General features: G+C 36.2%; 2 protein-coding genes and 1 long non-coding RNA gene across 10 annotated transcripts; all 3 read right to left on the bottom strand.

Moving 5' to 3' along the window:
* Positions 1 to 120: 120 nt before the first annotated feature.
* Positions 121 to 6,691, bottom strand: LOC111785896 (uncharacterized). 3 transcript variants are annotated; one of them, XM_023666257.2, is made up of 11 exons: positions 6,237 to 6,691; positions 5,905 to 6,147; positions 4,893 to 4,984; positions 4,108 to 4,210; positions 3,587 to 3,849; positions 3,266 to 3,397; positions 2,415 to 2,537; positions 1,393 to 1,515; positions 1,003 to 1,220; positions 712 to 865; positions 121 to 602 (listed from the first exon to the last, which is right to left on the bottom strand). In XM_023666257.2, the coding sequence occupies exons 2-11, from the start codon at positions 6,110 to 6,112 to the stop codon at positions 384 to 386; spliced, it is 1,635 nt and encodes a 544-aa protein (XP_023522025.2). In that variant the 5' UTR covers positions 6,113 to 6,147; positions 6,237 to 6,691; the 3' UTR covers positions 121 to 383. The 3 variants fall into 3 exon arrangements, with proteins under 3 accessions (XP_023522025.2, XP_023547259.2, XP_023547261.2); XM_023691491.2 differs by having other exon boundaries at positions 5,905 to 6,138; positions 6,237 to 6,690; XM_023691493.2 differs by lacking the exon at positions 1,393 to 1,515 and having other exon boundaries at positions 5,905 to 6,138.
* A 3,495-nt stretch (positions 6,692 to 10,186) lies between these two features.
* On the bottom strand, positions 10,187 to 21,369 carry LOC111805666 (3beta-hydroxysteroid-dehydrogenase/decarboxylase). 6 transcript variants are annotated; one of them, XM_023690822.2, is made up of 13 exons: positions 21,218 to 21,369; positions 20,803 to 21,051; positions 20,622 to 20,711; positions 20,417 to 20,550; positions 20,120 to 20,290; positions 18,046 to 18,171; positions 17,066 to 17,145; positions 16,745 to 16,943; positions 15,484 to 15,589; positions 13,612 to 13,786; positions 13,288 to 13,444; positions 10,968 to 11,034; positions 10,187 to 10,605 (listed from the first exon to the last, which is right to left on the bottom strand). In XM_023690822.2, exons 1-13 carry the CDS (start codon positions 21,342 to 21,344, stop codon positions 10,469 to 10,471), a joined length of 1,818 nt encoding a protein of 605 aa, XP_023546590.2. In that variant the 5' UTR covers positions 21,345 to 21,369; the 3' UTR covers positions 10,187 to 10,468. The 6 variants fall into 6 exon arrangements, with proteins under 6 accessions (XP_023546590.2, XP_023546592.2, XP_023546593.2 ...); XM_023690824.2 differs by having other exon boundaries at positions 21,171 to 21,328; XM_023690825.2 differs by having other exon boundaries at positions 20,803 to 21,040; positions 21,171 to 21,327.
* Positions 18,672 to 20,113, bottom strand: LOC111805667 (uncharacterized). Its single transcript, XR_015422920.1, has 3 exons — positions 19,567 to 20,113; positions 18,900 to 19,124; positions 18,672 to 18,809 (listed from the first exon to the last, which is right to left on the bottom strand). It is a non-coding gene; the product is annotated as an uncharacterized LOC111805667 (long non-coding RNA).

Here is a 21,369-nt window from a genome sequence, read left to right as displayed (position 1 = left end):
GGAACGACCATGGCAGGATCGCAGTTCCAATTAACCATGAGGAACGACCATGGCAGGATCGCAGTTCCAATTAACCATGAGGAACGATGATGATGGCAAGCTACAACCGACGAGAAACAATTATTCGAACATATATATTTATTGTATTATTGTTGAAATAATTCTCAAACAAAACAAAGCCTACGTTACAGATGAAATGATTTGAAAAACTTCACCCCCTAACAAGTTGAAGAGAGTGCACTAACATCACAAGATTCAACAGTGAAGCTTAGACTTAATTCTCAAACATGTTAACATTAGCTTAGCATGAAAATCAATATGTTGATGCAAGAGCAACTCACAGTAAGGATCGAATGAAGACCCCGCTGTCCGGTATAGCAGTCTCATGCTCTGATCAATAATTCGTAGATGTTACTGTTGTTGTCGACGCTAACACGCTTCAACATTTCAAAACTTCTACGGCTCCCCAAGAATTCGATCCTTTTGAAAGCTGTATAACCAGATTCTGATGTTTCTCTACTGCAGTAAGCTGATCGAAGTCGGTCAGCATGTCTCGAGTCAGTGTGAATTGCCATCTCTATTTCATGATCCGACATGTTCTCCTGCAACCAGAGCATGCAGTTTCTTGTAAGACTAATTAACTCACCTCCATCCTAATCAAAATATCAAATCTTTACGTGACACAAACTAAACTTTCGAACACAGTAATACCTGATAAAATGTATAAATATGATCGAGAATCTGCAAACACGTGAACCCGTTGTTGTTAAAAAATGTCCTTGACGATGGACCCATCTCAAAGAAACGATCCACCGGAAATAGTATGGTCAAGTAATGGTTTTTGAATACAACTTCAGACTTCTCACTGCAAGTGAAAGTAAAAAATGAGAAAAAATTCAGTTGCTGTCTGAGTTCAACATTACTCGAACTACAAGTTCCACGGGATTTTGACGAGGTAACTGATCAAATGCATTGATCTCAAACCATAAAAAGTGATCCGACCTTTCACTGAGCGGACGAGTTAGGTTTGCAAATGAAGCTTCTGATTCCTTGCCATCTCCTGTTGCATCAAAGAACTCTGGAGTATGATGCTCACTAACACCTTCACTACTGAAAGAGTCTGTGTAAACAGAAGCAGATGAACTTGGCTCAGATATTGACCAGCAGATTGAATCCAAAAGGCTACTCGGAGTTAACGGACGTATTGGGTTTTGAAACGTCTGTAAAAAGAAGATAACAAACTGATAAATACCATAATTCTCTTCAATCTTGATTTTCAAATATAGATTTTCAAATTCAACGATACTTGAAGGTGAAGCAGAGAAGCACAATCAAACATGAACATCAAACAAACATAGAAAGGCCCCAAATAAGATTCAAATAAGGGACAACCTGCAATCGACAAGCACGACGTTTCCTCACCCCAAGTTTAGCATTTGAAATCATCTGTTCACGTTCTGCCTGGGTTGCCTTGCTTCTAAAATTTCTAGCATCTTCTGCTTGCCTATTTCTTGCCTGCAGATCATGAGAACACGCGTTTTAAAACTGAGGCTGACAACAATATGTAACGGGCTAAAGCGGACAATATCTGTTAGCAGTGGACTTGAATTGTTACAAATGGTAGCCAGGCATCGGGCAGTGTGTCAATGAGGACACTGGGCCCCCAAGGGGGGTAGATTATGAGATCCCACATCAGTTGGAGAGGGGAACAAAACATTTCTTATAAAGGTGTGGAAACCTCTCCCTAGTAGACGCGTTTTAAAACCGTAAGGCTGACAGCGGACAATATCTCCTAGCGGTGGGCTTGAAGTGTTAAAAATGATATTAGAGCCAGGCACCGGACAGTGCGCCAGCGAGGACGCTAGGCCTCCAAGGGGGTGGATTGTAAGACCCCACATTGGTTGGAAAAGGGAACAAAATATTCCTTTTAAAGGTATGAAAATCTCTCCCTAGCAGATGCATTTTAAAATCGTGAGGCTGAAAACGATATGTAACGGGCTAAAGCGGACAATATCTGCTAGCGGTAAGCTTGAGAAGAGGGGGGAAAAACAAGGGAATACACTAGATAACAACACTAATATAAAGATTTCCTGCTCTATGTTATGAGCAAGAGCTGGAGTTAATGTTTTCACGTTAGAAGTACGTTTTTTAATTTTGTTATAATGTGACCTTTCCTGTTGCTTACTGGCTTTGTGTTGGGTAAATTCAGGTTATTTAAACTGAAAATTTTACTGGCATCTCGATTACTGCACGATAACGGTTCACTATTAATACGGTATCAGCATGAGACTGAGATATAAGCTAGAATAAGTGCATTCCCGAAATCCAGATAGCAAGAAACTTCATCAAAATTACTAACAATGATGTTTCCACGTTATAAAATGCTTAACAAAGGATTAAAAAGTCAAATGTACCTCCGTAGAATCTTCGGCAGAAAGATCTTCAAGTGTTGAACTAATTTGTCGAGCCAAGTCGGCAGACATGTGAATAAGTCTTTGTGTATGTTTCTCATTCACAGTTTTCAGAACCCAGAGTGGCTGAGAAATTATCAGATGAATCTCAGTGAAGCTAAAACATTTAAAAGAACACACAAAGTAATCTCAAAAGATAAATCTTTTATGAGAGTTAGGTTGGGGAGAAGAACGAAACATTCTTTATAAGGGTGTGGAAATCTGTCCCTAGTAGATGCGTTTTAAAAACATTGAAGGGAAGCCTGAAAGGGAAAGCCCAAAGAAGACAATATCTGCTAGCAGTGGGTTTGGGCTGTTACAAATGGTATCAGAGCCACACACATCGCCAGCGAGGAGACTAAGCCCTGAAGGGGGGTGGACACAAGGAAGTGTGCTAACAAGGAAGTTGGGCCTCGAAGGGGATGTATTGGGGGGGTCCCACCTCAACCGGAGCAGGGAACGAGTGCCAGCAAGGACGCTGGGCCCTGAATGGGGGTGGATTGTAAGATCCCACATCAGTTGGAGAGGAGAATGAAACATTCTTTATAGGGGTGTGAAAACCTCTCCCTAGTAAACGCGTTTTAAAAACCTTGAGGGGAAGCCCGAAAGGGAGAGTCCAAAGAGTACAATATCGACTAGCGGTGGGATTGGACTGTTACACTTCATACATATAAATACAGACATGATATAAGAGAGCAAAAACTATAGCTCATATATATTTGAAAAGAAATTCCTGTCCAAGAACAGTCCACCATTACGAAAACATAGAAAAAAAAACCAGCTTCATATGAACACACAAATGAAACACCACTTACTGTAACTAAATTGCTGGAGTGGCCAAGATATCGATGGACGGAAGTCCTTTCACAAACCACGTGACTCGTACTGCAACCAGCAAACCATTGATCGACAAGCGAGGCACCGACTCCCTTAGCTGCCTCGATAACCTACAAAAATTTGAGAATCAATCATCCCCTTAGCAGCCTCGATAGCCTGCAAACTACCAGATACTAGCAGCTTCACGGTCATGAAGTTCCATATTACTTATGTAGTCTAACATTAGCATACACCAATAGTCACCTCCTTAGTGTTCATCAGTTAGAGCTATAAAACTATGGAGTTTATAATAAGATTACCTTTTGTCGCAGCTCTGATGAAATGTCGGTATCAATATACACGGATTGACCCGAGAGATTAGAGTCCTTTTTTCTGTCACAATCTCGCTTAGAGAATGGTAAATGAGATTCTCCTCTTATATCATTTTGCTCAACTCCATGAATGCCCACTGGAAGGCAGGAGTTTCCATCACCATTGGACCCTACTAGTTGGTTCAGTTCATCCATTCGTCCACTATTTTCTCCGAGACTCTTGATATTATAAAGAGACTCGCTCAGTCTTACTGTAAAAGATGAGAACAGTCATACATCTGACACAAATGCTTATAGTAAAACTAGTAACTCCTCGAGAGGAAGTACAAAGTTTAGGGGTATTTTTATTAATTTAGCCTATAAAGAAAAGTAAGGTTGTAATTAGTATTTATGTCGGTGATTATATGCCCCAAGTATGCCCCCCTCATCCCGAACATAGCCATGATACATGAGAACAAAACTTAAACGAAAAATATCATAACCAGTTAGCACACAAAGCTTCTTCTTACCATTTCTCCGTACACTATCTACAAACCAGCCAAGAGAGACAACAAATAGCCCATTTCTTGATCCATGCTTAAAGGCGTGCTCGAATTTGCGTCCACCTAAGCTGTGGTATCTGTCAAGGTGTTCATTCATACCAACATTGGCTTTCAATACTCGACCGATTAACGATAAAATAATCACTTAGGCTATGAAATTTCTACCACTCTGAAGAAATTATAGAACCTAAGAGTGTAAAAAGATTGACCCAATACATTATTTTTTCATAAGAAGCAATTCCTTAAGAAAATGGACAAAAAAGGACATGCATATTCAAATCCAATCCGTTGTTGTATGCGGTATATTTTTGTAACAGCCTAAGCCCACCGTTAGCAGATATTGTCCACTTCAGCCCATTACGTATCGCTATCAGTCTCACGATTTTAAAACGCGTTTGCTAGGGAGAGGTTTCCACACCCTTATAAGGAATGCTTCGTTCCCCTCTCCAACTGAGGTAGGATCTTAGAATTTTCTCTTTCTAACCATACAATTACTAGTACATCAACTATGATTCCCAATACAGTAGTCAAACCGCCATCTCGTAGTACCACCATTAATCAATACCTCACTAAGTTTTAAGAATATGCATATCTTCTCTTATGAACCCTGTCAGCAAAATCTGGAAATTCAGTACAAAACAAGTAGGGATGCAGGTCATAAAAGTTCTACCAAAGGGGTTTGAATGCCCAACCAATATCATATAAAAAAAAAGAAACAAAGTTAAGTATACCCAAGATAAGCTAAAGGATATTTGAACCACCAAATGAGTGCATTGTGGATGCAAATTAGGGCTGTATTGTCCACCTAATCTCTCTGTAGCTTCCTTAACTTGTTTCCTTGCTTCTGCCAAAAACAAGAAGCAAATTATCGATAATTGCAGCAAAACTTATTCAAAGATGAACAAATCATCATTATAGACATCTTAAACAGATATCTCAACAACATTCTTATTTAGAAACTATCAATATTTGGAGTAATTGATTAAACAAGCTGAAAACCATTAGAATTAGAATTTTTGTAATAGCACAAGCCCACCGCTAGCCGATATTGTACTCTGTGGGCTTTCCCTTTTGGGCTTCCCCTCAAGGTTTTTAAAACGCGTCTGCTAAGTAGAGGTTTCCACACTCTTATGAAGGGTGTTTCGTTCTCCTCCCCAACTAATGTGGATCTCACAATCCACCCCACTTCACGGCCCAACGTCCTCGTTGGCACTTGTTCCTTTCTTCAATCGATGTGGGATCCCCCCAAATCCACCCCCCCCTTTGGGACTAGCGTCCTTGCTGGCACGCCACCTCGTGTCTACCCCCTTCGAGGAACAGCCACCCCACCAAATCCACCCCCTTCAGGGCCCAGCATCCTTGCTGGCACACCACCTTGTGTCTACCCCCTTCGGGGAACAACCTCCCCACCAAATCCACCCCCTCGGGGCCAGCGTCCTTGCTGGCACACCACCTCGTGTCTACCTCTTCGGGGGACAGCCTCCTCGATGGCACATTGCCAGGTGTCTGGCTATAATCCCATTTGTAATAGCCCAAGCCCACCGCTAGCAGATATTGTCTTCTTTGAGATTTCCCTTTTGGACTTCCCCTCAAGGTTTTCAAACGTATCTGCTAGGGAGAGGTTTTCATCTTACAAGCTCCGCAACCAAAGACGAATAGAAGAAGCAGAAGAAAAGGTTCACAAGTAAACTCCAAATACACATGAACAATGATGATCACAAAGAATAAGAACATTGAAGAAAAGATTTACAGCATATAACCAACCTTTAGATAAACCAGTAACGCAAATTACGAGTCCAGTAAAGGGACCGATTAATGAAGCTTTCACCGATTCAGACCTTGAAGACGATGAAGCAAGAGACATGGAGTCAAGCTGTTGCAAACCTCCCAATGACGATAGCGGCGATGAGAATCCAAAAAGCAGCCGCGAACAACCTTTACTGCTAACCACATCGACCGTACCACCTCCCATAACCACCACGAACGCCAATTACCTTACTGCAAAACCTCAAAACAGGACAGATTTAGAAAAGTTAAACCCTAGAACGACAAAAAGAGCACAAAAAACGACTAAGAATCGAAATGATGGAATATACTCATTGCATAAAACTGAACACCGTGGCGATTCCGAGAAAGGAGATCGAAGAACAGGCAAAAGAAATGGAAAATGTGTAATTTAATCAAAAGCGGGAAGGAAATTTGAAACATTACAGAGCGTAATCCGTAACGAGGAGTCAGAATTGACATGAAAAGAAGATTTCGGAAGATTATTTGACCGAATCAAAAGAAATAATCTCAGAAATGGAAAAGGGAAAAGGGAAAAGGGAAAATTGGATTGGGAAGAACAAATCGAAGAGGAAAGCAAAATAGTGATTGAAAAGGAAGAAGAAATGGAATTAAAAACAAAATGGGGGATTCTTGAGAGTAATCCAAGCTTCTCCTTTACACGCGAAACCCAACTTTTGTGAAGGAAAGTGCAGAGCTTTGAGAGTGGAGCATTCAACTCCGGCTTTACTGCTACACTTCTTCCCTGCTCTTCAAAGTTTCAACTTTCGAGGTTAATAAATAATATTATAATCTTTTTCTATTTAATTTTTTATTTATTTTTAAATGTCTAACAAATATATAAACTTTTAGGATTATATCTCTATTTAAAAAAAAAAAAAAAAAAAATTTAATAGATCACTTAAATTTTACCTATTTGATAACTTGAAAAATATTTATTAAATACTTATATTTTAAATTAGAAAAAAAGAAACTATTTTAGATATAGTTTTTATTTATTTTTAATTTTAAAATTTTAATTAATACAACTTTTTTTTTCTTTACTAGAAGAATAACATGATAGATTTTTTTTTTTTTTAAAGATAAATAACTATATTTATATTTTTTTAAGGTGATTTTTGTTAATTAATATAATTATTAGTTTGAAATTAAAAAAAAAAAAAACTTAAATTTTAAAACTTCATGTATTAATCTTTAATTTTTATAATTATATTCATCTTTAAAATTTAATTTATCCATCATCGACCAAATAAATCCATTTTTTAAGTACCTATGAGTAAAAAAAATGTCAAATTTAATGACATTTAGGGAATAGTTCGATAATCATTACATTGTTCAAAACCAAGCTCGAGTTAATTCTTTTTTTCTTTTTCTTTTTTTTCTAATACAGAAATAAATAAAAATAATTATATATGAAAATGGAAATTAACATATGGAATTGTGCAACGAATTTGGTTGATGGATCTATAATTTTAGGAAAGTAAGCTTACTATTTAAGAGTGAGTTTAGAGTTTTCCAAAGTTTCCATACTATTTTGTTATCTGACCAAAACCATTTTTAAAAAATTCTTAAAACACTTGCAAAAACGTGAATTGCTTTGAAAGAATACACCCGATTAGGGTTTCATTCAAAAGGGATAATTGATGAAGTATTTCACTAAAAAAACAGTACATTTTCTATGGGAAAAAAAAAAAAAAAAATTGCCTCAAGGCACACGTAGATTGGATTGGCTTGAAATTTTTTTTTTTGACCAACCCAAAATTTTGAGTTGGTTCAGTTGGTGATTTAGGTAACTCGAATAGCGTTCATAACCCTACTCAACCTTCTATTTTGAAGTTGAGTTGTCGAGTTGGTTGGTTTAAAAATAAAAAAACAAAAATCATACTTATCTACAATACAATTGCATGTTACATTAATAACTAAAATCTCATAAAATTCAAATATCATATTACACTAATAACTAAAATCTCATAAAATTCAAATATCAAATATCAGTTTACATTAATATCTAAAATCTCATAAAATTCAAATATAAGTTATTTTCGGGTTAGCTTGGTTGGTCAAGCTGATCTGACCAAAAAAATATTTACCCTGTAAACTAACTCGAAGTTTTCAATTTTTAAAAAATTCAACTCAATCCAAACTATAAAAAAAATCTAATGTAGTTCATACTTAATGGTTGGATTGAGTAGTTCGAATAAGCCGAGTTTTTGGGTCATACGAACACCCCTATCAGTCAAAATAAATAAGGCATATGATCTTACAATTCATATTGTATTTAATACAATATAGAGTTAAGAGTACAATGTGCCTTAAAATTTGAGAAAGGTGGATGAAGGGTGTGGCATGGTCCCAACTCTTCCCTTAAACATTGCTTCTAAATTGGATCGTGTAATGTGATGTATGCTAAATGGGGACACATACACAAAATGATGATATCTTTCCTTACTTTCAAGCATTAAATTAAAATAATGGCTGAATTTTAACTATCTTTAAAAAATATTAATTAAAAAAAAGGGTTATCATCGAGTGAAAATGAAGTTAAGAAAGATAACGACATGCACAAATAACTTCATTGCAAGAAAAGAAAAGAAAACTGTAATTATTAATTAATTTAGATGGATTGGATTGAAGTCCAAACTCTAATTAATTTTCTAAAAATATCTGAACTAACACCTAACCCACCCCAAGTAAAAGTCATTTTTTTACCTAATTTGAGTTTATATTACAAACCAAAGCTAAATCTAAAACGTTTATGAAAGGTTAGGAGGAACATAACATACTTGGAACGAATGTTGAAGGCTAAACACCATGGACACTATTCCAAGTCAGTGCCACACCAATTATAAATCTCAATTTTCATCTAATATTCTAAAGGATTTCTAGTAAGACTAGTTCTGAATCATTTATAAAAGGTCAACGGTTTGAAAGATCATAGGTATTTTTTAAACAAAGGACAAAGTTCGGGAGTACTTTTTGAAATTTAGCCTAAAATTTAAATCACTCTAGCAGCAAATGACCAATTGATTTAAGTTGTCCTAGACTTGGAGGCTCAGGAAGAAACAGATAAGAGTAGGGCATCAATCCCCGGCCACTCGCAAAGAACCTGTACCTCTCCCAGGGTGAAGAAAAATAATTTGATGTGTTTTTATTTGACTAGCCAGAGAGGAGAATACATGTAGAATTAGTTAGACTGCTATCGGAAACACTGTAGCTGACAACCTTTTAGTTTAGCTAGACCTAGAAAGTGTCAACTAAAGAAGCCTTATCTTAAAGTAATTGCAATCGAGACCCTAGTCACCTCAACTACCACAAAATGAAAAGAAAGTGGTGTGCGGCCATTTTTGGGTATGTCAGTAGGCCCGGTCGTCACCAAGTTAGTGAAAGAAACAGGAAAGGGAAAAAGTTGGTTAAAGAATAATAGAGGCCAGAGGGTCAACGAAGCTATCAATCTCCAAGCAGATAAAAAAGCACCAGCTGATGAACACTAAATTGGCCAGTGTAACGGCCGAAATCCACCGCAAATATTGTTCTCTTTGGGCTTTCCCTCAAGGTTTTTAAAACACGTTTGCTAAAGAGAGGTTTCCACACCCTTATAAAGAATGTTTCATTCTCCTCCCCAACCGATGTGGGATCTCAGAGGGGAAGTTTGAAAGGAAAATCTAAAGAGCACAATATTTGCTAGCGGTAGGCTTAAATTGTTACATAAAGTTTCGTCTAGTTAAACGACCTATCAGCTTGGTGTCTCTATTTTGGTACTTCCAAGGAATTTCTGGACTTAAAAATGTTTTTAACTAGGAAAAAATAGTTTTAAAAAAAACATCATCAACAAGGAAGTCATTGCAGTTTCGTAACGCCATGTAATAGAGCAATGAAAATGAGGAGAGGACATCTACCTTTCAACCGAGGGGTAATTGAACTTCAAATATTTTGCTCGTGGCAATCATTGAAGAAGCATGATCTTCAAGTGCATGTCTCTCTCATGGTTCTCCTGTTTGAATCACCCATTAAATAAGGATCAGAACACAAATTTAAATTGAAAAAGAGGTACAATTGCTTCATATGTAAGTCAGGCTTTAAGGAAAGCACTACTATTTTCAACGGTAGCAATCAGGATAGGGTGATAACCGTGATAAATCTCACCAAAAAGCTTTATGGAAAAGAAACAGTCTTCAAGATCATCCATGTGCTTTTCAACAAGTTTCCTGTGAATATCTAATTTGGGTCTGTGAATAAGCAAGCAAAAGTTCTAAATAATACATGTCCCAAACCATCTTCAACTGAAATAATTAACGTCTTGACATTGTAATATGTAAAATTGAAATAAATTAATTCTTCATATATATTTGAGGGTGGGGAGGTTTATCAACGAGCGAAAGAAATTACATGAGCCCTAGGGGAAAATGGAAAAAGATAACCAACAGAGACACGGAATAAAGCTTATTAAATTTGTAACAGGGCATGAGCCCACATCGGCAGAAATGCAAGATGAGGACGTAAACTTTGGTGCCACTTAGTATAAACACAACTTGCACTAATCACGTTATCCTTGTGAAGTAGAAACTTTTCCGACCACATTGCATTTCTTTTGCGTCCAAAATTGAAATTTTTGACACAAAGAATCGATCTCTTGCTCCTTTTTCTCGTATACGAAGAAAACCGTGAAGGCGAATAGAACAACTGCAATATTATGACAAATATACTTCAGCTTTCTAGATGGTATGTGCAAATAAAAAACTTTCATCCGTAGAACTCCAAAGAAATCAAATCAAAGTGAATGGGAAGTTACGTCTCTAAAATAAATGATTTTCCTAACATATGTATGAACTTCTGTGATCCAAATAATTCTTTTAAGAAAATAAAAACAAAAAAAGTTGAAAAAGTTCAAAGAAGGCATTAGGAGCAATGATAAGAACATAGTGAATAAGGAAAATTTATATGTCGAGACAAATTATCTTTGGTATCAACCTACAATTCCAGATGATTGAGATTGCTAGAGTTCATGATACAATGGGAGAGGAGGAGAGAGGGAGAGAAGGAACCTGTCTTATATAAAGTTTGAAGAGAAACCAGTCCAATAAAGCTAAGAGCCAACAGTGCTACAGAAACCTGTTAATTGATGAAAACAACATCTAAGTTGATCAAACGCGATTCTAAAATTACAGTATATGAATATCTCGTACTTTGATTTTTCGAATACCCATTACTTTTGTTTTCTACATTAACCAATTTAGGTTGTTAAATCAGACATTATTACATCCATGTCTCAGATTGTAACAAAAAAAAGAGAGAGAGAGAGAGAGAGAGAGAGAGATTTATATTGCCCTTTACTTAATAACACTAACATTAATTTGGGGGGCCAGGGTGAAAGAGGTGGATCATTCCAAGATGGAGGATTGTGGAGGTGAATCCTTCTTCATCAATGATCAATGATAAACCAAAGGGTAAGGTATTTGTTTTAGAGAATAGGGGCCATTTATTAAAAATTAAAAAAAAATAAAAATGATCCTTAATGTCCATGGGAAACATTGCATCAGAATGAGATGTATGAAAATAATATTACCGGAAATTAAATATGACTAAGTTTGGTTGCTATCCGATTAGTATGGGAATAATGATGTTTACCGTTTATTTATGAAATTATTCCCATTTTTTTTTTTTTTTTTTTTTTGTACAATTTTGATATATTAATTAATGAACTAATCAAAATTATCCAACAAACAGATAAAAAATGATTGATTATAATTATTGACAAATGATTTTACTAAATTAATTTAACCAATTTTAATCAAGTAAATTAAGATGTTAACAAATAATTGCAGCAAAGTGATAGCATTCATTTAATAAATTTTTGTATCAGAAAAATGATCATGTATTTTGATAAATTATTATTAATTTATTCTAACTAAATAATAAATTATATTAATTTGAGTACATCCACATCCACATCAATCAACTAATTGCTCAACATAAAAGCTAAATATAAAAATGTTTAAAAGAAGATAAAAAAGACATAAGGCAAAGAGAAAACCCATACTTTTGTATGGGTCCAGACTACTCTTATGTATGGGTGTAAATAATGCCCAGAAATAGATTATTTCCATGGCCAACTCCATAAACCTTGTGTCAAACAAGGGAATCACAAATCCTTACCCATTTCTATCCTCTAATACCTTGTACCAATCAAGGCAAGAGTATCCATCCTCCCCTTTCTCTTTATGCTTGTAGTTGGTTCTTAAGCATTTTATAGACAAATTAAAGGTGGAAGGCAGGATTTAGGGCTTCAATGGAAAATCCAGGAAGTTCGCGTTATCCCACTATCATTTACAGTAGTGATAATGAGGAATGTTGCGGGTGCAGAGTTGGAGAAAGTTACTCTTTGCTTAGTTTCAGTTCCAACCATAAATGGGCTAAAACCAGCCATTCTTGGTATGAATATTTGCAAAATTCAACCTAGTTGGTCAATATGAAAAACCCCAGCAGGCTCCTTTAGATGCCCTTAAGACTGCTCTACATGGAGGTGCAAAACCTAGATGGTTTGAGTCGAATTTTAGGTATGCAGTTGGTTCTTTCTTTGCATCTCTCATTTCTAATATGCTCTTGAAAGTTGAAAGGGAAAACAAGTAACAGTGCTGGATAGAGGGTAGAACGGAACCTGGGATCTATGTTTTAAGAGGATTGAATAGGTGAACTGGATGGATGCTCAACGGGACGAGTGGGTTGACTTTATCATGTAAACTCGACGAAGCAGGTTCCTAATCAAAATTATGATCATGCCTTTTGGATGTTGTACAGTTCAGGGAGTTAGCCTTGCAAAGCTGCATTCTCCACCCTAAGTCGATCATACTTAAGCTTAAATGGAAAATTGGAGTACCCCAACAGAATCAAATTCTTTCACTTGGTCCTTCGTTTACCAAAGCCTGGAACACTCCAGACACGTTGCAGACAAAGAACCTCCTTTTTATCCTTGGGTAATTTTAACTGTTTAAGGGATGGGGAGACCAATGACCATCCATTCTTGCTTTGTGGTTTCACCACCAAGAGTTTGAATGTTATTTTAGTATCTTTGGTACGGCCTGGGGCTGTCCTAGTGTTGTCTCCTTGCTTCTCCATAAAATTCTATCTTGCTAGAGGAGGCTGTCACAGAAGCACAGCTTTGCTGCTTTGGATCAAAAGAAACAATATAACCTTTAAAGAGTTATGCAGGTTTCTTTCCAATTTTTATTTTTTTGGAGATTGTATCATTTAAAGCCTCTACTGGGAGCCAAGGGCATTGCATGAAAGTAGGCCAAAAATTTGTTTATGAAATAACGAAAAAACATTTAAAAAAAAAAAAAAAGAACAAAGAACAAAGATGGTTACCTTAAGCAAGCGCACCCAATCATTCCCTCTGGAAAGAGATTTAAAATTTCTAACGAAAGAATTCCAAAATGATGCTATATTGATGACAATGCTTCGTGACCTCTCTTCTGACAAGGAAAAACATGAAGAGGAAATTTTCTCAACTTGATATCCAAACCTGCACGAAGATCATTACAATTAGAAATTGAAATTTGATGCTACGATTTCTAATTTGATTGCACAGGCCATCCATCTACACCACGATACTAGGTCCCATTTTATTCCAATATCTGTCATAAATGTAACTGCAATTTACAGCATGTCTAGGAGAGTAGGCAGACGTACATTTTTTCTGGCAAAATCCCATGAATAAACAGAAATATGAATGCCACCAAGAGAAGCTTCGACAGTGCAGTGATCATGGTACACTCAGGAGCAATGAAGTTATAATAAATAGCCATCAAAACTAGCAATGCTATCAATGTCTTCCTTTTATCCTTCCAGAGTAAAATGTCAGCAGCTGCCAAAAGTAGCACAGCAGCAATGATTATTGGTTCATCAATATTTTGATACATACAAGTCCAGTTCACAAATAGGAATGAGATTAAAAATCAGTGTGAAGTATGAGAACAAGAGAAATAAAATCAGATTCTTTTGAATCAGAATTCGATTCCTAAAATGTTTTATTAAACTTATCTAAAACCAATATCCAATTCACATCCTAAATGTTAATTCATCCAGAAGTGAAATAAAAAACCCATATTACTACTTGTGTTCATTAAATTTACCTAGAATCAATATCCAATTCTCATTCTCATCGTTTAATAAATTCTAGGATGTGATCAAATACATTGTTAAAAAAATGGTTGAAGATTTCTTAGCAATGTAAGGTTTCTTTTTTCTTTTCTTTTCTCTTCTTTTTTTTTTCTTTTTTTTTTTTTTTTTTTTTGGTAAAAGTCCAGCTTGCTTTGAGATTAAATGAAAGAATACACAGGAATACCAAAAAAAAAAAAAAAAAACACCTCAAGGAGGGCCCAAGTAACCAAGGGACTCAGCAAAATAAAACCTAAAGCATAATAACAAAAGTTTTTACAACCAAGGACTGAAAAAGAGACATGATATTTAACAAGGGACCACACCTCACCCACAGTTCTCTCAAACCCTCTAAAAATCATATTGTTTCTTTACCTTCAAAGACCAAAAAGAATAGCACAAAGACAAACAAACCATAGCAGGCCGCACTTTTCACGAGAGGGAGGATGAGAAAGAAACTCCCCCAACATGGAATTGAGCTCCTTGGCTTGGCCAAACTGACAAAAAAAGTTTCAATCTCCTTATCCCTCTCACTAACTCCCCCTATCTTTCTCCAAAGACCCAATGAAGTTCTTACTTTTTCTGCAATTAGCCATTTTATGGATAAACGCAAAGTTACAATTCCCATCCTTGATCCATCTCATTTTTTGGGACTGTAACTCTGTTTTAGAATGGCGACTGGCAGACGAAGAAAGTACTTCATTGGGTCTTTGGAGAACTAAGGGTGAGTTGGTTAAGGGGGATAAGGAGATTGAAGAGTAAATTTTATCTTCTTCTCTAACCTCTATGCCTTGGAGGTGAATACCAAACCCACCATTGAGAGGCCTCAATTGGTGCCCCATCTCTGTGGGTAAGAAGGCTGACTTGGAAAGATCCTTGCCCTGACCCCAACCGGGAAAGATCCCCCTTTGTCATTTTCATTTTTAAATGAATTAAAATGATATATACTTTTATGTATGTTATAGTTAGTATCTATTATTGTTTCATTTACTTAAATAATTAATTTAAATTATATTTAACATTTTTTATTATTATAAAATTAATTATTTTAAATAAATATAATATATTATATATATTTTTAAAACTAAAAAATAGATTGGGGAGAGGTCGCAGATGGGGACAGGGACACGGTGGGCATCCCCTCCCCATCCCAGCCCTGACCCCAACCGGGGACCATAATTAAATCCCCGGTTTGACCCTTGTACCCAGCCAAACCGGAGATTCCCCAACCCGATCGGGTTGGAGACTTGCAAGACCAGACCCCATGGGGAATTTGGCATCCCTAAATAGAGGAAATGAAATAAAACTTCAAAATTCTTCTCTAGAAAAAAAAAAAAAAAAAAAAAAAAAAAAAAGAAAGAAAGAAAGAAAGAAAGAAAGAAAAAAGAATAAAAGGACACATACCAGTTCCTCCTCTGAGATATATTGAGGCTTTGGATGGCCCTTCTCTTTTTTGTTGATGCACAGCCTTTAAATGGGAGTAGGCTTCTATTGTCCTTTCTATACCCTCCTGTGAAGAACTATTGCATTTTAAGCCTCAATCATGGACGTATAGAGCATCACATGGCTATGTAAGCATGTTTAAGTATTGTGAATGGCTGACTTAACAAATAGCAAGCTAAGACGAGTTTATTAATACCCCATACTCATATTAATTGGTAACGGTAATAAGCATGGATGTTCATATACTGCATACACGCTCGTGTGAGGTATCATTGCAAGCAGTGAGTATGACTGTTCACACACCACATATCTTTGTAAACATGTTTAAAGTTGATGTAAAAAAATGTAAATATAGTGAATTGCTGATAGATCAGATACCAAGGTAAGACTAGTGCAGTAACACTCTACATTCAAATTAACTGACAGTGTTGGTGTAATCATGGACATTCATGTCCTCTGTAGATCCAGTGAGAAGAATAACCATTGCATTTTAAGCATAAATCATGATCATTCACAGCATCGCATGGCTATGTAAGCATGTTTGAATATAGTCTGAATAATCAGCAAGAGGCAAAGTCTACTATACCTCATATTCAAATTTATTGACAGTGATGGTAGTCACTATTTTCAAGAACATATCAGAAATTATGTCAAGAGTTTTTTTTTTTTACTCCTTAATCATGCACTCACGGAAGCTTTGCACCATGGAGAAAAGTAAAAATACATCGAAAACCTATTAATCCTCTCTTCAGAAGTCCACAAGAAGTCACCCCCACTTTAAGTTACTTCAAGAGGTCCTTAATTACAAGAATTAGACAATTCACTGCAGCAAGAACATTCGTATTTGGACAAGAAAAATAAAATTGACATAACTAAAATGTCCCAAAAGATCATCAGACCCAGTGAAACTGATCCAATGGGAGGAAATATAAACACACTTCCACTTTAAGTTTAACTTGGACAAGTCATCGCTCTTCCCTTTTTTAATAATCAATAAGCTCCCATAAAAGAAATATGAAAGTCCAAATAAGCTAGACCTAGTTCATCAGATTATGGAATTGTCAGATCTTGAGTTTCAGTAGAGCAAAATACACATGGTTTTCTTTAGTTCCTACAGAAACATCATCAAAGGAAGGCATTTAAAGAGTATAGTAGAGAGTTAAAAAATAGCGTTAACATGCACAAGAAAAAAGTATATGCAACAAATAAAACATAGAAGAACCTGAAGTGAAACAATGGGGGTATAGAAAAGTCGATCCTTGGCCTTCGAGGAGTTAAAAGTTCTACAACAAGAGAGGAGTCTTATACGGGAAGGTGTAAACTGTGGGACAGGCATTCCATAAGGACCTAAAAGCGTATAAATCCAGTTCACCATATGTGCAATCGGCATCACTAGGTAGGCAGGGATTTTTATTCTTGGCCTGCAACTCAGAGAATGCAAGATGTCAATACAGCATATCTTAGCTTTACCAAGACGAGGATAAAGATGGCTGGAAAACCAAATGATCAGAGGGGCTAAAATTTAAATTACAATAAAGAATACCTTTCATAGCCAAGGCCATCCAGTATAAGTGAGACAAAGTCCCAAAACTTAATGGGTTCCATGTTGGTTATGAAATAAGCCTGCAAAAGACCTTCAAGTTTAGCATAAGCCTCTGTTTAAATTTGATTTTGCAGGTCATGAAAGTGATTATGGAGAAATTCTAACTGTGTTTAATGTTCGGTAAAATTGATTATAAATTAATTTAAGACTATAGCTCCATTTGAGATTGATTTTTCCGGCCTTAAATGTGACTATGAGGGAATTTAACTGTTTCGAGTGTTTGATAAAACTGATTATAAATTAATTTAAATAAAAATCACTCTTTCAAATACGTTGACCAGGTCAACTATTGCTTTTGAGATTGACTCCCTAAAAGTTCTTATAACTTCTAACCAACTTTTAGAAGTTTCTCTTTTATTTTACTATTTTATATTTAAGTTTGAAATTAACCGAATCCTAATGTTCAACTTTACTAGCAACAAATTTGACAACAATTATTTTACAAGGTCAATCCTAAACCAAGCCAAAACTTCCTTGAGATTCCCGAGTTTAATCCATTAAATTGCTTCCTTATTAATTGATCTGCAGTAAATACTTTAACATCACAATTTCTCCGATGCTCATGCACAAGTACTGAATACATATGTCAAAGATGTTAATTTGCTGATAGACTGATGCTATATGCACAATGAAAATTATTATAATGAGAGTTTCAAAGACAAGAGACAAGCATACCATTAATATTCCAATGGTTTATACCAAAGAACTAAATATGAGGAAACTATGATTTTTGTTTTATCATCCATTACATTGAGAAAAAAAAAAACAAACAAACAAACAAGAACCCAACTTCTATAAATTCTTTGTCCGATAGGAAAAATTATATATGTCATGCAAAACTACAATTTGATTATTAATTAGACAGAGAAGACCAGGATAACTGAATATAATTAAGTCGTTCCATACACTGACAGAGGTACCTGCCCTGCAGCTTTTTCTGCAATTATTCCTCCTGAAGCTAGAGCTCGTTCAGCACACACATGGGCATGTCCCACATTTTCAACGTAAGTAAAGTCATAGGTGTTGTTGCCTTTACCAATAATGAACTGTAAATTTTAAAGCACATGACAATTACAATGAAGGCCATGATTTTTTTTTTTTTTTTTTTTTTTTTAATGAAATGTATTTGCATAGGACGATAGAAAGAAAACTGTATAGACCTCCCATACATATTTTGTAGGCCTGCTTTTTATTTTCTTCGTTCTCTTTGGAACTTGTATCCTTTAACATTATCTTCCTTTTCATTTATTGATAAAATTTGTTTCTTGTTCAAAATAATAATAATAATAACATATATATGTATTTGTAATCTTGAAGAGAGGATTTTGAGGAGAGAGGAACAGCAAATCGAATTCATCCTATAGTCTTGAAGAGAGGATTAGATCAAATGCTATTGTAAATTAGTCTATAAGACAAATGAAAAATAAAAAGAATTTTAATTAATCCATGTGTAATACATGGTAATATTGCAGCTCAAAAGGATGCCATTTTCTCCGAGCTTCATTTTTTGGATGGCATGGAGAACAGGTGGTTGGTCTTTCTATTGAGCAGCTTGGGTGTGGACCAAAGAGAGTGCAGGCAGTGTCATTTGAAAGGGCAGAAGGTGGACACTATGTGAAGGCAAAGATGCAATAACAAGATGAACACTTAAAGCAGTGTTGAAGATTCTGTTTTCTGATTCCACCTTCAAGTTAACAAGCAAAAGAAGAAGAGTTTCATTTATCAAGAGATTCCTTATGATCAATTATTTGGATGTGGAAGGAAGATCATCAACCTGTATCAAAAAATTTCAAGTTTGAGGACAGTTTTTAAATTCTACTGGGGGTTCCTTTCTGGTAGGCAGTCAAAGCTTCCTCTCTGGTATGAAGTGAAAAAAAAAAATTATGATCCAACAAAGTTCCGAGGACTACAAATGTCATCCAGGTTGATTTTATCAAGGTGTTCTAAGACTTTCCAAATGAAGTTGTAAACTCTAGGATGTGGAAGGGAGATCATCAACCTGTATCAAAAAATTTCAAGTTTCAGGATAGTACTTAAATTCTACTGGGGGTTCCTTTCTGGTAGGCAGTCAAAGCTTCCTCTCCAGTATGAAGTGATAGAAAAAAAAATTATGATCCAACAAAGCTCCGAGGACTACAAATATCATCCAGGTTGATTTTATCAAGGTGTTAAGACTTTCCAAATGAAGTTGTAAACTCTAGAATAAGAGAGAGCAACATATATCTTATCTCAAATCAGTCTAATCTTAGTTCGTAGCAGGAGGCATAAAACTAAAACGAGAGAATAGTCTAAGGGTTATTAGTTATTCGCCTCTATAAAGAGGAAAGACAAATGGTTGGTTCCATTATTCTTGCTAACTAGCTAGTTGATGACTGCAAAACGACCATGAAAAGGCTAGTGCTTGAACTTGAAATTGAAAAGGTATGTGACAAAGTACATACATAGGTCATTTTGGGGTATCATTCTGTTAAGGGCTTCAGTGAGAAATGGAGATCTTGGATTTTGATTGCTTGTCCACTGCCAACTTCTGGATTAAAATTAATGGTAAGCTGAAAGTCTTCTAAAAACATAAAGATAATATTTTGGTATCTAAACAAGATCCTGACGACAGAAGTAGCTCCAATACTCCAAATTCCAAATTAAACGTCAGAAATTTTTTGACAGTGAAAAAAAAAAAAAAAAAAAAAACTAAAAACTAAAAATGGAACTTCAATAGAATTTTTAGAAGATTGAAAGATTGGTCAGGAAGTCGGGAAGCGGATAGGATTAGCGCCTCTTTGTGATTGTCACTAGGTCCTTTCGTCATTGGGAGCTTGCTCTTATTCTTTGGGATTTGAGTTCTTTTCTGTAATTAGAGCCCAACTCGCCTCCTTATTCTGTTGGGGATTGTTTTTTATACTTTGTATATTCTTTCATGTCTTTGGATGGGAATGTGTTTCTTACCAAAACAAAACAAAAAAAAGAAAAACTAACAAAAATAATGAACATGCTTACCTTGGATTTCCCTGCCCTCGCATTAGCAACTAGGGATGGAACCAGTAACCTATCACCAGGGCCAAAGATGCCACTGGGCCTTAGGCTGCATGTTAGAAGTCCATTTAAGCCGTTTGCCTTGAGGATCAAAGCTTCCCCCTCAGCTTTAGTCGCAGAGTAGAAATCATTATGCTGAAACAGTGGACAAACATTGTCCAAGCAGTACAGTCGATGAAAATTTGCAACATGCAACGAAAATCACTGAACAGAAAGTCCAATTATTGATGAAATGAGCAGAGACGTCAGTGGAGTTAGTACCTTCGATGCGTAAGGCAGTGTCTCATCTGCATTAACAAGTCCATTTATCCCATCAAACACTACGCTGGCCGAACTAGTATATATTAGCCGCTTTACATTTTGCTCGACACAAGCATCAATTACATTCTTGGCTCCTGAAAAGCAAAGAAAACAATAACAATAATCAGCACATCAAAGAAGAATTGCTAAACCAAATAGTTCGTACCTTCAACGTTGACCGAATAATGAAGTTTGTAATTGTTAATGGATGAATTCGGAGCAGCCATATGGAAAACAACCTCCACTCCCTCAAACGCTGCAACATTAAAATTGACATTACAACCACATTTCACGAATAAAACAGAAATCAATAGCGTTGACAGAAAGGTTCCAGAAAAAATCACAACCTTTGAGCAATTGAGCTTTATCACGAAGATCGGCTGAAACATATTGAGCACGACCAGAACGCAATGCCTCTCCGAGAATCCCTTGCTCCTCGCTTGCTTCCAATTCAATGGAGGAGCCTAAATCAACGATTCGAACGGAAAACATCTTGGAACTGATCAGCATCTCAACGAGATGTCGTGCAGCGAAACCTCTCCCTCCAGTAACAACGCACCATTTCTCCTCGCTCCCCATACTCATCTGTTCGCTTGCTGCAAACAAAGTGAGAGTAAGAAATTTTACCAAAATTTCAGCAATGTGGAGTGAGTAAGCTATGCAACAGGTAAGTTAAGCATCCAGACTGAATAACCACGCCGTCGAAGTAGATGACCTAGGACGGATGGGATCTGAAGCAGAGAGGAGAGCACATGCGCATACAAGAATGTACAGTAGAGCAGAGAGGGAAGGTAATCAAAGTTTGGAATAAAGAATTGTTCTGGCGGATGATGCCGCCAGCGTCGTCGTGCGGATCAATCTTCACCGGAGAATCCACCATTGGATTCATTTTAAGGGCCGACAAATGCTTCAAC

Source organism: Cucurbita pepo, chromosome 11 (assembly GCF_057944985.1).
Source record: "Cucurbita pepo subsp. pepo isolate OVF chromosome 11, ASM5794498v1, whole genome shotgun sequence".
In the NCBI taxonomy this organism is placed as follows: Eukaryota; Viridiplantae; Streptophyta; class Magnoliopsida; order Cucurbitales; family Cucurbitaceae; genus Cucurbita; species Cucurbita pepo.
Note: the sequence above shows the minus strand (reverse complement) of the source record. Positions and strands in the feature narration are given on the sequence as shown.

Coding starts and splice junctions, on each gene's coding strand:
- LOC111785896 (XM_023666257.2), bottom strand. CDS start 6,112: ATGGGAGGTGGTACGGTCGATGTGGTTAGCAGTAAAGGTTGTTCGCGG. Junction 4,985..5,904: donor CGTTACTGGTTTATCTAAAG/GTTGGTTATATG, acceptor TGTTTTTGGCAG/AAGCAAGGAAACAAGTTAAG. Junction 3,398..3,586: donor CATCAGAGCTGCGACAAAAG/GTAATCTTATTA, acceptor AAATTTTTGTAG/GTTATCGAGGCAGCTAAGGG.
- LOC111805666 (XM_023690822.2), bottom strand. CDS start 21,344: ATGAATCCAATGGTGGATTCTCCGGTGAAGATTGATCCGCACGACGAC. Junction 17,146..18,045: donor CAGAAAAAGCTGCAGGGCAG/GTACCTCTGTCA, acceptor GGTCTTTTGCAG/GCTTATTTCATAACCAACAT. Junction 10,606..10,967: donor TCAAACTTTATATAAGACAG/GTTCCTTCTCTC, acceptor ATAATATTGCAG/TTGTTCTATTCGCCTTCACG.